The sequence below is a fragment of the Colletotrichum phormii genome, assembly GCF_030913505.1.
Source record: "Colletotrichum phormii strain CBS 102054 chromosome Unknown BDP81scaffold_4, whole genome shotgun sequence".
Classification (NCBI taxonomy): Eukaryota; Fungi; Ascomycota; class Sordariomycetes; order Glomerellales; family Glomerellaceae; genus Colletotrichum; species Colletotrichum phormii.
In genome coordinates, this window is record NW_026851446.1 from 126,291 (window position 1) to 141,097 (window position 14,807).

Consider the following 14,807-nt stretch of genomic DNA (forward strand, 5'->3'; position numbering starts at 1 on the left):
AATCATTCAACCGCCCGAATGTACCTTGAGCCAGGTCTTGCTGCATCTAGATTCTATTTGCATTGCGTATGTCTACATGTGAGAGCACTGGGTATACAATGCCATCGGAATCGCCGAGTCCCCGTTGCTACCTTCGAGTCTAACAGGAGTGTTCGCACTGGACAAGCCTCCTCAATCATCTCGATATCATCGTAATCATACAGCGCCTCCACGGTCCATTCCTTCAAATCCTCCAAAGGTCCGACGTCCGTCTAGCCCTTCTTTGTCTTTTCATCAGGCGGAGTCACCCGACCCTTGACACCACCCGCATCGCCATTGACGCTATCCTCTGACTTCGAAACCTGACTCTTCAGCGGCAGAATAGTAACCAGCAAAGGCCACCATGCCTCAGAGCTCTCACCTGCACCCAAGGTCCTGTACCCCTCCGGATACCGATACACCAAGCAATGTTCCTTATTCAAAGCTCCACCTTCCATCGCGTGGCCAATAAGATCGGCCAGTCGAAATTTCGCGAGTATATTCATTTCGTCCGCTCTCCAACCGCGAGATGGGCCGTCCATCCGCCGCACGACTTCCCAGACAAGATGTACCGACGGGCATAAATCCAGCCTTCTTCTCGAAGATACCCGGGGCACTTTTCGATCGTGATACAGTCGGATTGTGGTTGAATATTGTCTTCCGAGATAACGAGCCCTTTGCGTAAGACTCGCTTTAGGTCTTTTGTCTCGATGTAAAGGACAGCTTCCCATTTTGCCTTTGCAGAGTCACTGTCTTTTACGTCGCAATATGTGAATATCACATCGTAATAAGGATCTTCGGTAGCGTTCTCTTGCGTGATTTTGCGAGGCTGACGGCTTGAGACGGCACCCATGATGATGGTGGATCAGAAAGAGTTCGTCCTGGTGGTTTGACTATATACAACACTTCGGTTGTTATAGATGGGTTCAATTGGAACGCACGCGACGAGTTGAAGTGGGTGGCTCGTACGTGGTCAAGCGTCCGAGGTTGATGAGGCAAGGAAGGAGATCAGCAATCAGGTCTTGCCTTGAAATGTCATCTTCGTACTGACCTGACAAGGTAAGGTGCCCATGAAGAGGTGGTACGCTCCATACGGCAGAGGTCGTTCCTTCAGCTGGCTGGATATCATTGAATCGGGAAACTACCACCTCAGTACCTCCCACCTTGGTACATAATATAGTGTCTATGTTGATGACGGCAAGTACGCCCCTCCCTCTTCTATGTTGGCCCACTGCAGAGGGCAGCCAGTCCGATCTCTGCCGTGCGCATCCCTTCTCCTAGGTACTAGATACCTTAGGTGGACAGACGATATTTTCTGCGGGCGGTTCGCTTGTAGGTAAAAAGAGTCACGCATCTCAACCTGCCTCATATATCAAAGCACTTTTTATTGTCCTTGACTAGTAATACACTTTTGGGGAATCTTGTTTTGTCCATATATTTCTTCATCAGACACCGCTCATTGGACCTGAAGTAGCCATCCATCGCCCTCTTTGCCCATCGTGCTTACGCCGCCCCAAAAGACGAGACTCTTTCCATCTGAAGCGTCTGCACCAAAGTAGCCCCGTGGTCCGGGGTGCGCTTTTCCCTCTGTCTTGACTTCCTCTGTCGGAATAAGCTCCACCTCTGCCCAACTGAATTCACCAGAATCAATACGGGGCAGCTTGTCACGGATCGCATCCTTCACAGCAGCTGCGTTGAAGCCATGAGTAGGGAGCTGAAGGGCCCAGATATCGGTGTAAAAATCCTTGTCGGCTGAGGTGCTGTTCTCGCCAAACATGTAGACCAGGTAGTGTCGGCCAACACCGGTATCGACTGGCACGAGCGCGCCGCCTTCGCGTGGGCGGGGACCAGGGGTGAGTGGGTTGGTAGGGAAGTTGACAGTCTTCCACTGAAGAGCATCGGGCTTCTCACGGTCCTCGGCTTTGGACTTGAGGTCCATGTAGTGGATAGCACCGCTCATGTTCGAGTCCGCCCCAATGGTATAAAGCACGTTGTCGACGAACGCGGCGGCAAGGGAAGGCTGAGGAGAAGGCGGCAACGCTGTCCAGGCAAGAGTATCAAAGTTATACATCCAAGTCTCGGTAGATGCCTCCTGTCCTGGTGCGGTCCTTCCTCCATGGAGGACCAGGAAGTCCTGGGTCTGCTCGACAAAGATGTGGTGGTCGAATCTCGGCGTGATGGTCTTGCCAATCTGGCTTGCTCCTTGAATCTTGGTCCACTTCAGACTCTCAGAGTCCCACAGCCAGAGACAAGTCTCGTCGATGGGCTTTCCGCTAGCATCAGCACCGCCATTGACAATTACGAACTGGCCGCGGGCTGCCGCCGCATGTCTTGAACGCGGGGAAGGGACATAGGTCTTGCCAGTCTCTGCATCCTGCATCGCAAATGTTGGATAGCAGGCATAAGCTGCAACTGGCTCTCCCTTGGTCATGGCCGGCAAGGAGAGGACATGGAAGTCAGTAGAAGCCAGCTGGCCCTCTGCCGTCTCGCCACCAAAAATGCATGCCTTGTGGTTGACGACGGTGACTGAGTGATGGGAACGTGCAAGAGCGCTATTGGAATATTAGAGTAATCCAACCAAACACACGAGGGATCTGACTTACGACGTGTCGAAAGCGGGGGACTGGGTGGTGGCAACCTGGGACAAAGACACCTTCAAGGGCTGTGTTGGACGTGCCACTGCGACGGCCGCTCCAGCCTCAATGCCAGTGGAAACGACCTGCTCCGCTACGACAGCGCCTGCTGCGATTTCTGCCATGGTGATGGTGATTGTTGTTTGGTGTCGTGATACAGGGTTTTTGGTATCGCGATGTCCAGTAGAAGATGGCTTTCTTGCGTTGGAGTTTCTGGTGTGTATGGCCTCGCGAGTGATGTATTTGTCTTTGAGAAGTGTTGTATGAGGGAGAAGAGAGAAAATATTATGAAATGCCGCGCTCAACAGATTTCGCAGTTGAGGCTGGATTGGTGGTGCTGCAGCAATATCGGCTGCGAAGTGATTTGATTGTCAGGAACAACTGGGGAACGTTGAATGACGTAGGTACCTAGCTTGGGGTCCCTGCCTTCCGTGTACGGTATGACGTCACGTGTTCGGGCCTGATCGTCCCTTCCGATCTAAATATGGGTTCTCAGTATTGTCTAAGATGAACATAACTATGGAATTGATGCAGGGACAAACAGCGTGTCTCTGGCATGGAGAAAGGACGAACATTTGGGTCTTTCCCGCCCCCGGCCCGATGCGTCCTGTTCCTGCGAGTCAGTCACTCAACTGGCAGGAGACAGGGAACCAGCTTTCAAATAAGTAGGGCTTCGCGAACTGATGGATGATTCCCATGGAGAAAGACTCAAAATGTATAGATACACATGTATTTTAATCTGCAGAACATCTTCTGGTGAATGCCGCGAGGCCCTGGCGCATGGCAGATTACCGGCACCAGCTTCGGAAGGCCGCCCCCGGCGAAGTGGAGCCGAGCGGCTTCAGTTACCGGCCCAGCAATTCCGGACCTACCAATCGCCCTACCAAAATAACGCCGAAGCGCTCGATTCTCTTCAGCAGACGGGAACCACCAGGTACGTGACCAACAGACAATCAGGAGTTGTAGCACTGTACTCTGCCCCAAGCACCGTTCCTGTGCGGAAATACTCGTCATACAACGGACAATACTGCAAGACCGTCGCATTGAAGTACCCCTGCGTGCACGCCAACTCCTTGAATCCACCAGCGTATCGCCCCGACGGAGACTGCATCGTGCAATAGACATAGTCGAACCCGACGTCTTCGCCGTTGTGAAGCCTGCGAGCCTGTATCCACCCGCGGGGCAGGAAATGCACCAGCTCGAAGTCGTTGTAGTCATCGCTGGCGAAAAAGTGATCGCCATAGGATGTCTGCGTGACGATGCGGCCTTTGCTGTCGAGGATGAAGACGCTGGCGGCGCCCTTGTCTCGGGTATACTGAGGCTCGAACGTGACTCCATCCTCTGCGAACCATTCGAATTGCGGGTTCGCGAGCACGTACTTGTCGTTGTACACTGGGACCGGCGATGGGACCGGCGCAAGAGTGGCTAGTAGGTAGAATGAAGAGTCGCTGACTGATGGTGTGCATTTGACCTTTCGCGTGTGAGTCGCAATTTCCGCTTGCTGAGGTGTTCGAGCATCAATCTCAGTAACCTTCACAATGCAACAACGCCAGGGAGTCGGGGACACTTTAACTCGCTGCTTACAGTGACTGTGCTAGTGAGAAGCGATACTTTGGTTGTAATGATCGGGAAGTATTCGATGTTGGTGTATGTGATGAATGAAGTTGTCACCTGGTGATCAGACTCACGTCAATGTTGATCCGGTTCACAGACCTTGGGGAGGGCGATCAGCTCGTCAAACATACGATCCATGAGATCTCAGTCTCAATACTCTTGATGGGTTTGCGATTATCCTTGGTGATTGGACCTGGGCATGTGTAGAGACACGAGCATGCGCTCTTCTGAATTGCCGATGGGCACACTGAAGTAACTGCTCTGCCTTCAAGGTGATTTGGGGCCTCTCGACGTTTCTTCGGCTTGGCTGTTGTGACTTCGAATCGTCTACAACTGTCAGTCAAGAGTATACATCTCGTCGCCGGCTACGCAACTTACTCAACTGTCCATGTTGGCATGACAGTCACAGTTGCCACATAACTATAGGTCGATTCCTGTAGCATTGGAATGTGTCAACTTCTTGAGGCTCTCATTAGAAAAGGGTGGAAAGTGGAAATGCGTACGGTATAAGAAAACGTGGACGTCGTAGTCGTCTCAGTACCCTAACAATCGAGGCCATCCGTCAGTCTGAAACGCAACCCCAGAGTCCATGTTGCCTACTATTTCTTCCAGAGTGTAAGTAAATGTCTGCATTTTGGTTGTTGTCGTTGAGACGGTGCCGACCAAAGTCGTGGTTGTGGGTAAAGGGCATTCCAAGACTGAGGAACAAAACTTGGACGCAGAGGCTGTGCGGCTAATTACTGATGTAATAGAGGAAACGCAGGAGGCAACGCTAGGAACTGCGGTACAGGATAATGCTGATTGTGCGTCCACAATCGAGGCTGCCCGCAACAGGAGCAGAAGTACTGCACTTGCGAGGCTTGGGAGTCGCATCATTTCGGGCAGAATTTCACGTCAGTTCAGTTTTCCGGTCGTCAGGATTTAGTCAGGATTTTGATTCACGGAACAGTCAATTTATATAATATCTGATCATGAAAGTAATCCTACCACTTGTGGTCAATTCCGAAATACCCTTCAAAGATCCAGCCTACCGCCACACTCATAGCCTTGACGCCACACCAATGATATTGGCAGTTAAGTACTGTTGGTCTCATGCACCTGGTTGTGGGCTGTTAATCTAGATCACACACGAGATCAGCCGCAGACTAGCGTCGGGGATAAGTATTTTGAAGCTAGTCCAAGGGAGGGTGATCTGTGATTAGCGCGCCTTCGAAGGACTGATGCCTTCGATTTTGGCAATGACTCTTCTGACTTGGTGGCTTCCCATCCATCACACCCTTGTCTCCCTTTATTCGACGTACCTCATAAGAACGAACAATGAGACAGAGTCACATGTAGAGAAACGCATGTTAAGAGGGGACAATGTTGGTTCTCACTCGATCACTTCGCTCCATGATAAATAATCCAATTCTCATAACATTTTCAAAGCTGGGTATCCACTTCTTCTATACTTAAACCAACGGTTGTTCAAGTCTTTTGCGAGTTGGGCTAGGTGTTGATTCCACAAACTTGCTTTGGGTTCGTCAGCAAAATCGCACTTTAAGAGGTGAAAAGCGTTGAGTAAACTCACAGCCCTGCGTGCTCTGAAGTCTGTGTAGAAGCTATGCCATAGTTCTCGCGCGGTACAATCCACAGTCCCATTTCTCATGACGCAATCGGGTTGCCTCTCCTTGATCAGACTCTCGGAGGATTTCAACCAAGGCTTATGCATGGGCCAATCAGAGAAGTGAAGATATTTGGCTTCGTTGAAGACAGTCACCGCGTCCCAAATCTCCTTATCATTTCCGAGGTAGTAGTCTTGATGAACGCCACCAAAGGACCGAGTCAAAAGCCCATATGGTCGGTGAGGAAGAATCATGGCGCTGTCTTTGTACAGGTCATTGATAATTTCCATGTCATACTCTTTATCGGCGCGTTCTACATTTGCCACTATCCGAGCGAACTCGGCAACGCTGGGCTGCACGAGCATGATGTGTGAAGCAACTATCTTCTTTTCTGGATAGAGCCAGTAGGCCCGCGGTACAGCTACCGTAGCTGGCGGCGAGAGAAAAAGCCCATCAATGTTCTGAAGTAGGGTAGAATCAGATTCAATAGACAGAACTCGGTCGTACTGGGTCTGATTGAAGGCTAGGAGCCAGCGCTTATACCCAAACAAACAAATCAAATATGAGGTTCATATTTGATTGTTTGACAAATATTTGATAGATTTGACTGATTTCCTAATCGGGAAATGAATGAAGCTATCGCGAAAGTCCTCATAGTACTGACTTACAGACTTTACCTCAATCAGCTCTTCTAATTGAAAAATTGACCTCCTACTTCCACAGCACCGCCGCGAAGCCAGTTCTTGAGATATTGAACCTCTTCCAGCGTAGAGGACCTCATTGATAATCGCTGTGAGGTTAAAGTCAACTTCGCGAGGCTGAATGTCCTCTCGCAGTCTGTCGCCATCGCAGGGATCGCAAAGATATCAAGCGCAAGCTTGCTCAACGTTGGATAGGTTAGCCGATGGTCAAGCCACCATTGGATTGGGTTGAGGACCGGCTGAGGGATAATCTGTGAGTAATATTGATCAAGCTCAGGCGCAAGATTGATTGCCACCTCTGTCGTTCGAGATGTCAACCATTGCCGGTACTCCGAGTCTTCTGCGACACTCTCTGGAATCGTGAGGGCAGCAAAAGTGGCTTGTGACTGTCGTGGCGAAGGAGGAGGACTTGCTGTCTCGTCTGCATACCATCTTTTCCAGTAATCGTAGAGCCCTTTTTTCGCATCGAACAGCCAGTGGCTCTGCTCGGGCGTATCCCACCTCTTCTCCAGCCATCTCAATCCTTGCCCAGGGTGAAGAATGATTGCTGCGGCGTAAAGCGGAGAGTCGCCCAGCTTGGTATAATACTTATTGAGGACTTGCCAAGCATTGATGACTGACAGTCGGAAGTATCCTCGTGAGTCAAAATCACTGCTGAGAAGCAGCTACGCCCGCTCCCTAGGCATGTACTCAGACTGAGCAAAACGAGGGATGCTGCTTAAAGTTGGAGGTTGAGAAAGAGGTTGGGATATAAATTGACGACGAGCTGACCGCCGACGAGGTAGTGTTACTTGCGTAAACTGCGATTGCGACGCTACGATCTGAGAAGCCGTGAGATCTATCTCTTCCTCAGAAGGTTCATCATACAACCTCTTCCACTCCTCGAGACGGTCAATCAGGTACTCGAGACCTGCCATCACTTCCCATAGACGGCCATGGCCGTCTCCTTTGCCCCAGCCCTGGCATCTCATCGTCTGGAGGTAAAGTGGCTCAAGCACCGCCTTCAGCTCGGCCAGCAGCTGCCAGTCGTCATCATCAAGAACGTCGTCAATGGGGATCCGTTGCTTTGGATCCTTTTGAGCTCGACTGGTTGCCGAGAAGGTGTGGATCTGCTTTCTCTTTTGCAAAGAGTGCTGTATCATGAGGTATGTCGAATTCCACCTTGTGTCGTTGTTGAGCGTCAGCATGAGCTCCTGCGACGACTCCTCGAAGAGAGTAAATGTGTCGTTCTCGTCGATCTCATTGCTGACCTCGAGGAAGGCCTCACATCGTTGAGGCGATGAGCGAATGAATTTGACGACGTTCCGAAGCTTACCAACAGGGCCCCTTGTGCGCCAGAGGTTGAGATCTTCTTGAAGTTGCCCAGTATTAATCAGTGTATCTGATTCTTGCTCGAATGCCTCTTTGTCATTGCCAAACAGAAAGGCCCTGCCGACGAGGCTAAGAATGTGACCGTAGCACCTAATCCTCCGGTCAAGAACATCTTCCTGGGTGTAGGCATGAGATAACATAGGATATAAGTGACCTAGGCAAGTGTCGTTGTTTGAGGCATTGTCGCAAACAATTGCTCCGACTTGGTCGCCCAATTCCCAGTCGTCTATTATGGATTTCATGGTCTGGGCAATGTTGGCCCCATCTTGAGCACCATACTGTCGTCGTAGAGCAATAAGGTATTGTGTTTGTTGCCCAGTATAGTTTAGAAAGTAAGTAAAGACGGCGATGATGGCATTCCGCATTGGCGAGGTCCATAGATCGAATGATAGGTGGACTTTCGTCATTAACCTCCGGATCTCTGCCCTGATTATATCTTTCTTCTTGACGAAGATCCTGTTCAGCTCCTTTCTCATACTTCCGTATGATAATGAGAGTTCGTTAGCAGTACCATAATCCAACTGATAGAGGAGGGCCCGGAGGTAAGGATCCTGGAAAGTTGTAAATGGGCTATTACTATTGACAATGTATCCGATTACCAATTCCTCAATTCTCGTTACCTGGCCCTTCGTGACAGCACCAGAGGTAAGTTTCCGTCTCTTCGGCGCAGAGTCGTACTCTGAGGATTCTGATGGATGTGGTGACTCGCTGGAGCTTGAATCCATTACTCGGTGCTTTGACCTTAAGTGAGTCGTCGCTGAGCTCGTAGCTATTGCTTTGAAGCAGGTAATAATGCCTATTTCGTCGCAGCGACGACAAAACCAGAAGACTTCGCCTCGAATGTTTCCATCGTAGATCTCTCGAGCGAAGACCCCCTCTAAGCGGATCCACGACTTCCTTGGCCTTGCGCCCTTCTGTGATATCAAATCGTCGTTAACGAAAGTCCTCCCTTTCCAGAAGGCTTTTGGAAGGGCGAGGAGGTTGTCGCGAGTGTCGAGGTCGGTCGATGATGCGAGACTGGCGTCGGTTGGGGCCTGTAGCTGCGAGGTAATCCGAAGTGGCTGCGGCGCGCCAAAGACCGTGCGACTCAATGCCAATCAATAAATTACGATATGGCGAGTCGATTGATATATAATTTAATTGATTTTGACGATAATTGTGGTGGTCGCAAAGGGTTGGAAGTGGTAGTGCGTAACTTCATTGGTTTTGTTGATGTTGAGAAAAGGGGGCACCAGTTGACTAGCGGAGGTTTTTTTGATTCCTGGACATTGTAGGATGCCAAATCCAGCGCTCTATACTACTCAGGCATTTATTGTTAACGTAACAAATACTAGCAATTCATATAGTTAAGTGGTATAATACCGAACTTACAATCGTAAGTGAGGAGTCGTGGGTTGGAATCCCGCTATGGGTATTCATGATGCCAATGACGAGCTTCTGTGGGGCGTGATTAGCAGCGTCGATTTTTGATTGGCCCGGCCCCGGATATTCCTTTTTCCGGGCGACCTCATATTTGATCAAATATATCAAATATAGGGCCTCACGATATTTGATTGTTTGACTCGCTGAAATTCCTATATTTGACTGTTTGTTTGACTTATTTGTTTGATTGATTTGAATGGGTATGTGCGCTGTATGCCTCCACGAATGTGCTTGCATGCTCCGTCCCAACATGCTTGATCTTATCGTTATCTAATCGCCCTTTACTCACCAATCAATAACCTCGCCATGCACTACACCGACATACACCGCCGCTGGCCTACATATCAAATGATCACCCCGGTTAGGAATGCGAAGATATTCGCTGCGTCTGTCCCTCCGGTTTACACTATCTCAATGCCTTCTTCTGTCTATCTTCATTACTTTTCTCTTGAATATCCGCGTGTTCTAAATCCTCGAACGAATCGAGCAATGTCTGACCCTCAGGCCTACCTTCGGCTGGATCCGCGCCATCACGATATGACAAGCTTCATCTTCCATTCGCTCGCTCGCAACTTGAAGTCATCCGCCGACCCTCTATAACAAGCCTGGAACCGAGCCTGATATATGACAGAATATACGACGCCAGTCCGAATCTAGTTCCTACTGCCGCCTATATAGGTCTCGAACGTTCGGTCATCTGCAAGACTTGGCTCTCTCGCCGTGTGCTGGCATTGGCCGGTGGCTGACGAGAAGCCAACGGCTGCCTGGACTTACCTTTTCAGTGGGAGCCGACATAAAAAGCTGACACACGCCTGCTATGTGGTTATTAGTGGGTGTGACTAGGCCTCGAGTATATAACACAGAACCTGCGACTGCGATTTCATCCAAGAACCTGCATCTCAATCCTCACCAATTGCTACCCTCACCCATAACAAAACTCACTTATCGAAGCGATTATATACAAGATGGCCGATAAATGTGCGCACAATGGATGCGACAGCTGGGCGCTGAGCGGCGGTCGGTACTGTGCTACTCATGAGCATCCCCATACTTTTTCGTAGGACATCATCTGAAACGATCACAGACAAGCCCGCTGGCGCACAGAACCAGCTTGATGTAGTTCTTAACGATGACGGAGCTCGAGTTCCTCTCCTCGTTGACCATATGAGTTTCCCTGCCTAGCCCCTGTCTTGTGCGAGGTTTGGAAATCATCAAAGATTGTTGAGATTTTGACGTGGAGGATCTTATTTCATTACCGAGAAATTAGGAGCGGAAAAACGAACAAAAGAACCTCGTCGAGCAAGCAGTAGGGTTATTAGCACAATCGCACGATTTTGGTCTCATTGCAGCCAATTTACGAAGGAACTATCACGCTATGTCTCAGAGTTCTACCCTCTTGAAAAACGACGTATTTGTTGGCTGCAGTAAAAGTGACACAAACCTCGAGACTCGTTTTACTGGTCTTCCTTTTTCACTTGAAGCCGAAGCAGGCCCTGAAACAATTCGTCGTTTTCCCACTTGCGCAGGGCTTGGCTCTTCCACTTCTCCCACCCTTCCCACGTTTCGTCTTCAAAGTTGAAGGCCGTTTTGAGTCCTACAAAGAGATCTAAAAGGGTTTGTCGATTCGAAGGACTTTCTGGACCTAGAGCGAAGAAGAATCTCTGAACCTTTCTGCCAAGGAGGACGTAGTTCGAAAGATCTTCACGACTCCTCTCCTGAAAGATTTCTGCTAGCCGCTTTTCATCTGGGGCTAACTCATTGGAACCCTTATAGAACTTCCCCAGCGGCCACATCATACAAGGCGAGCTAAAAGCCTCCACCTTCGAAGCAGTCCGGGTCCACTCCCAGTCTATAATTCCAACGATGTCGTAAGATTCATTAACGAGAATGTGGTCGCCCTTGTCATCCGGATGCTTCAGGAAAAATCGCCCTCCTGTCGACTCATCCCCCCAAAGATTGTCGGCAATATCTAGGCGGAAACGATGCGTGAGGTAAGTGTCTACCGATTGGTAGGCACTGATCTCGCCGCTGGCTATCATCGTCAGGTATGACTTGATCATGTTGACTGACCCGTCTAGCGAAGAAGTGAAAGGGCCAAGCGGCCCTTCAGGCCCAATCATGTATGTTGCGTGTTGTGCGAGGCCTTGCACCTCAAACTTGGTGGGGCCTGAAACGGTGAGAAGTGAACCCAAAGCTTCGAAAGGATGTCTTTCAATTTCCAGAAACACGTCCACCAGCTGTTGCATGACTTTCTCTCTCTGTGCCGGATTTGCCGCTTGCCAGGCTAAGGGCATTCCATCAAGCTTCTCCATTAGGATGTAGCTGACTCCAATTCGGTTTTCCGGATCGGACTCACAAGCCCAGTCGAAGATTCTGGGGACCGGGATGCTGGTGTGGTCATTGAGATAGGCTAGAGTACCCGCTTCGGAGCGAAAAATGAAATCACGGACTTCTTCTGGTGGCGAGGTGGTCCTGATGAGACGAAGACGTGCCAGCCAACTAACTCCATCTTCAAAGATAACCTCGGCGTGACAGTTTTGGTGTCCCATCATAGAAGACAGGTGTTTGCGGGACAGGTTAACGGTACATCGAATGCCGTCCCTTAGTTCTGATGCCCTCGAACACAAGTTGGAACTGTCTATTCGATGACATAGCTCGTCTATGTGACGGGCCTCAGTGGCCGCGTATTTGGCAGAGAAGGATAACCAGTTTTCCTAAAGGTGATAGGCATAAGCTGTATATCCAAACATACTCTAGAATAGGGATTACAGACCTCTGGATTTGGGCAGTTGTGGAACGATCTTGAAAGATGTTTGCTACAAAGGTGTTTGTCGCAACACAAACAGTATCCTTCTCTTTGAACTGCCGGATCTGAACACTTTTCAAAGTCGCACAACCACAGAGGCATCGCGAGAGTTATGCGTCAAAGAAAGCTCAGTCGGTTGAGAATGCTGAGGGAATCGGGAAAAATGGTGATCAAGGGAGAAAATTATGGGCAGCACTGAGCTTAAACCCCTGAGACTTAGTTACCGGCCTTCTGCAGGCTCCCAATAGGCTCACGGGTACCCGGGCATGTAAAATTCCACGGGTACCCGTGAAAATGACTAAGCAAGCTGACGGCTCGTTATATTTCTTGTACTGTATAATCAACTACTGGGCCGAGGTTCATCTCTAATTTGGTCCTGCTATGCGACACAGCCCTGGCTCCCGATTTAGCACCACCAGCCTTGACTCTCGTTTTAGAACCAGTCCTGAACCTTGGTCTTGTCATGGGTCCGACAAGGAAAGCACATGTGCCCCGCTACGTGTGACTTAGGCGACATCACGACGCAATGAAGACTGCTTCAAGCTCGTGAAGGCAGATATGAGTATCAAAGAACACGCGAAGGTAGTGACGTGTGTCAATTTTGGCGATGACCATTTACTACGCTTCTGCGACGGGTAAAATTGGCTGCTGTCTTCCTCATGGGCAGGGGATATACTTTCTCCTTAAAGGGCATTAGCGATGCACAAGGAAGCGGAAAAGATACCAACCATGTCAGCTCTGGATATCGGCCACGCCGGGTCATTGGTAGAGCTGTATTCATAGTGCTTGTGTCTCCTTCGTAACGCAATATAGACGTCTGACTGGTAGCGGCGGCTTATTTCGTCGCACCGCCACATGATGTTCTCTCTTGCTTTCTCGAAGTTCTCATTCGTTCTATCCCGCTTTCTTCGCGTAATTAAGTCAGGTTTAGGGGCGTCCATGGTCGCGTCAATGCAGACTTGACACCATGCAACGTTGTTTGTGTGGGATAGTTATACTTCATGACGAGACGTTATTCACGAAGAAACTGGATTTGAGTATTAAATTCCGAAATCCGGGGCATCGCGCCGTTTGCATTTCGGCTTATGGCCTGCTCACAGGCTATGGTGGCCACCACTCCGCAAAGCGCGCGCATCCAGAACCCCTGCATCCCTAGCCCACGAGCCGCACAGCCTAGGTAGCTCGGAGCTAGGTAGTGGCATACCTACCAAGGCTGGCGTCTCGCTGATCCACGCAGCGCGTATCCCTGGCGTTGCCATTCGAGGGGCTCACATTTTAACCACCCTGACACCCCACAAGGTGAGTCACCGCCCCGCCTGCCCTGAGCCGCTGAACTAGGTAGCCAACCCTCGCCCCCCACCCTTAGTCTCTCCTTTTGCCAGACGAACCGGTTGTGGGGCCCGGAAGCCTTGGCGTTCCTACACTTTCCAGTCGTGGGCGGCAAATCCTAGCAAGCTGCTGCTAAGAGCTTGCAGCATTTGGGGCGGGCTGCTGGTAACCCCCAGCAGTCACTGTTCGGTACAATGAGGAGCTCAGCGCCCTGGTGAGCTTACCAGTAACCGGGCTAACGGGGATCATCGTGACTGACAGGGCAGTCAGGAACCGGACCTTCTAGCAGTAGGGCCGCCGGCGTGGGTGCCTCTGGCCCCTCTTAGTTGAATGCTTCGGCTGCGCGTACCAGTCACCGGCGGCAAGCTGTGGCAACTTACTGCTAGGAGGCTACTGTTCTCGCGGCGGGTAACTGACGCCAGCCCCCAGCAAGTTACTGCCAGAAGGTCCGGTGTCCGCTTGTCTTGTCAGACGAGTCTACGCCCTTATTGCAAAGACGTTTCTTTGGGGACAGGGGGGTTGCTCAAGTCTTAGCCAAGTAGATACATCTTTACGTCGTCGTAAACAAAGTGTCGCTCGACTGGACGAGCGAAAAAGGCAGGTCATTGCCTCGGACATTGTACAGCTGACACGGAGATTCTATGATCCGATATTCCTCAGCCCAGCAGGCTGTTGCCTAGAATTCACCTCGCGTCTTGTCGCGTCGAAGGAGTCTTCGATTCCCTCTCTCTTTGTCCACCTCAAGTCATCCAACCAGCACTCATACCTGGCTCAGCAATCTCGATTATTCTCATCGTTAAGACCGTTTTGCTGAACCTAAGCCACCATACTGCGATAGACTCTTCTCAGCTTCAGCTTCATTCTTGTGATATGTGCCCTCGACTTGAGCTAAAAGTAAACCCGGCGTATGACACGCGGATTACCTTGCCATTACTTCAAGTAGTAAAGTCCGCGATCAACGGGTAAGCTTTCTCCCAAAAGCGTTTAGGACGCCTCCGGTCATATTTATCACGGACAAACCATGGCGGCAAATCTTTTCCGTGGGATCTAGATGACTAGATAGAAGGATCGCTATATATCACGATTACCCTACATCGAGGGCATGCTTTGGTCGATTACGATTAGCAGCTCCTTGATAAGCCCTAGAATCCCAAAACTAAAGACAACCTTCTCGCGATCGCAAAGACAGGTAAATATATTATCGCCCCTCATTAAATAGTCCACTGACGCGATGGAACGAGAAGGCATAAAGAATATTATCCGAACTCGACCGCCGAACCAAGATCCACTTTCAGAAAACAATATACAG

The 14,807-nt window shown here is 50.2% G+C and overlaps 6 protein-coding genes and 1 pseudogene across 7 annotated transcripts; 1 reads left to right on the plus strand and 6 right to left on the minus strand.

The window, feature by feature from the left end:
• Window positions 1-520: 520 nt before the first annotated feature.
• On the minus strand, window positions 521-871 carry BDP81DRAFT_446435 (uncharacterized protein; the record flags this gene model as incomplete). The annotated part of the gene is made up of 1 exon (XM_060592060.1): window positions 521-871. The coding sequence occupies one exon, from the start codon at window positions 869-871 to the stop codon at window positions 521-523; it is 351 nt and encodes a 116-aa protein (XP_060448651.1).
• A 536-nt stretch (window positions 872-1,407) lies between these two features.
• On the minus strand, window positions 1,408-2,996 carry BDP81DRAFT_419254 (kelch domain-containing protein). The gene is made up of 2 exons (XM_060589757.1): window positions 2,622-2,996; window positions 1,408-2,570 (listed from the first exon to the last, which is right to left on the minus strand). The coding sequence occupies exons 1-2, from the start codon at window positions 2,774-2,776 to the stop codon at window positions 1,475-1,477; spliced, it is 1,251 nt and encodes a 416-aa protein (XP_060448652.1). The 5' UTR covers window positions 2,777-2,996; the 3' UTR covers window positions 1,408-1,474.
• A 568-nt stretch (window positions 2,997-3,564) lies between these two features.
• Window positions 3,565-4,143, minus strand: BDP81DRAFT_311407 (uncharacterized protein; the record flags this gene model as incomplete). Its single annotated transcript, XM_060583718.1, has 1 exon — window positions 3,565-4,143. A coding segment is annotated over one exon (579 nt), but the record flags the coding sequence as incomplete, so codon positions are not given.
• A 1,533-nt stretch (window positions 4,144-5,676) lies between these two features.
• BDP81DRAFT_312415 (uncharacterized protein) lies at window positions 5,677-6,399 on the minus strand (the record flags this gene model as incomplete). The annotated part of the gene is made up of 1 exon (XM_060583802.1): window positions 5,677-6,399. A coding segment is annotated over one exon (723 nt), but the record flags the coding sequence as incomplete, so codon positions are not given.
• Window positions 6,400-9,277: 2,878 nt separating this feature from the next.
• On the plus strand, window positions 9,278-9,355 carry BDP81DRAFT_t88 (annotated as a pseudogene). Its single transcript has one exon. The product of its transcript is annotated as a tRNA-OTHER (tRNA).
• Window positions 9,356-10,817: 1,462 nt separating this feature from the next.
• On the minus strand, window positions 10,818-12,271 carry BDP81DRAFT_312393 (uncharacterized protein; the record flags this gene model as incomplete). Its single annotated transcript, XM_060583799.1, has 2 exons — window positions 10,818-12,077; window positions 12,137-12,271. 2 exons carry the CDS (start codon window positions 12,269-12,271, stop codon window positions 10,818-10,820), a joined length of 1,395 nt encoding a protein of 464 aa, XP_060448655.1.
• Window positions 12,272-12,456: 185 nt separating this feature from the next.
• Window positions 12,457-13,383, minus strand: BDP81DRAFT_419260 (uncharacterized protein). The gene is made up of 2 exons (XM_060589758.1): window positions 12,898-13,383; window positions 12,457-12,851 (listed from the first exon to the last, which is right to left on the minus strand). The coding sequence occupies exons 1-2, from the start codon at window positions 13,108-13,110 to the stop codon at window positions 12,765-12,767; spliced, it is 300 nt and encodes a 99-aa protein (XP_060448656.1). The 5' UTR covers window positions 13,111-13,383; the 3' UTR covers window positions 12,457-12,764.
• Window positions 13,384-14,807: the final 1,424 nt, after the last annotated feature.

What these genes read in the sequence shown, in the direction of transcription:
- BDP81DRAFT_419260 (XM_060589758.1), bottom strand. Translation starts at nt 13,110, where the DNA reads ATGGACGCCCCTAAACCTGACTTAATTACGCGAAGAAAGCGGGATAGA. An exon ending in CGATATCCAGAGCTGACATG is followed by an intron (nt 12,852 to 12,897) that starts GTTGGTATCTTT and finishes ATGCCCTTTAAG; the next exon opens with GAGAAAGTATATCCCCTGCC.
- BDP81DRAFT_419254 (XM_060589757.1), bottom strand. Translation starts at nt 2,776, where the DNA reads ATGGCAGAAATCGCAGCAGGCGCTGTCGTAGCGGAGCAGGTCGTTTCC. An exon ending in TCCCCCGCTTTCGACACGTC is followed by an intron (nt 2,571 to 2,621) that starts GTAAGTCAGATC and finishes ATATTCCAATAG; the next exon opens with CGCTCTTGCACGTTCCCATC.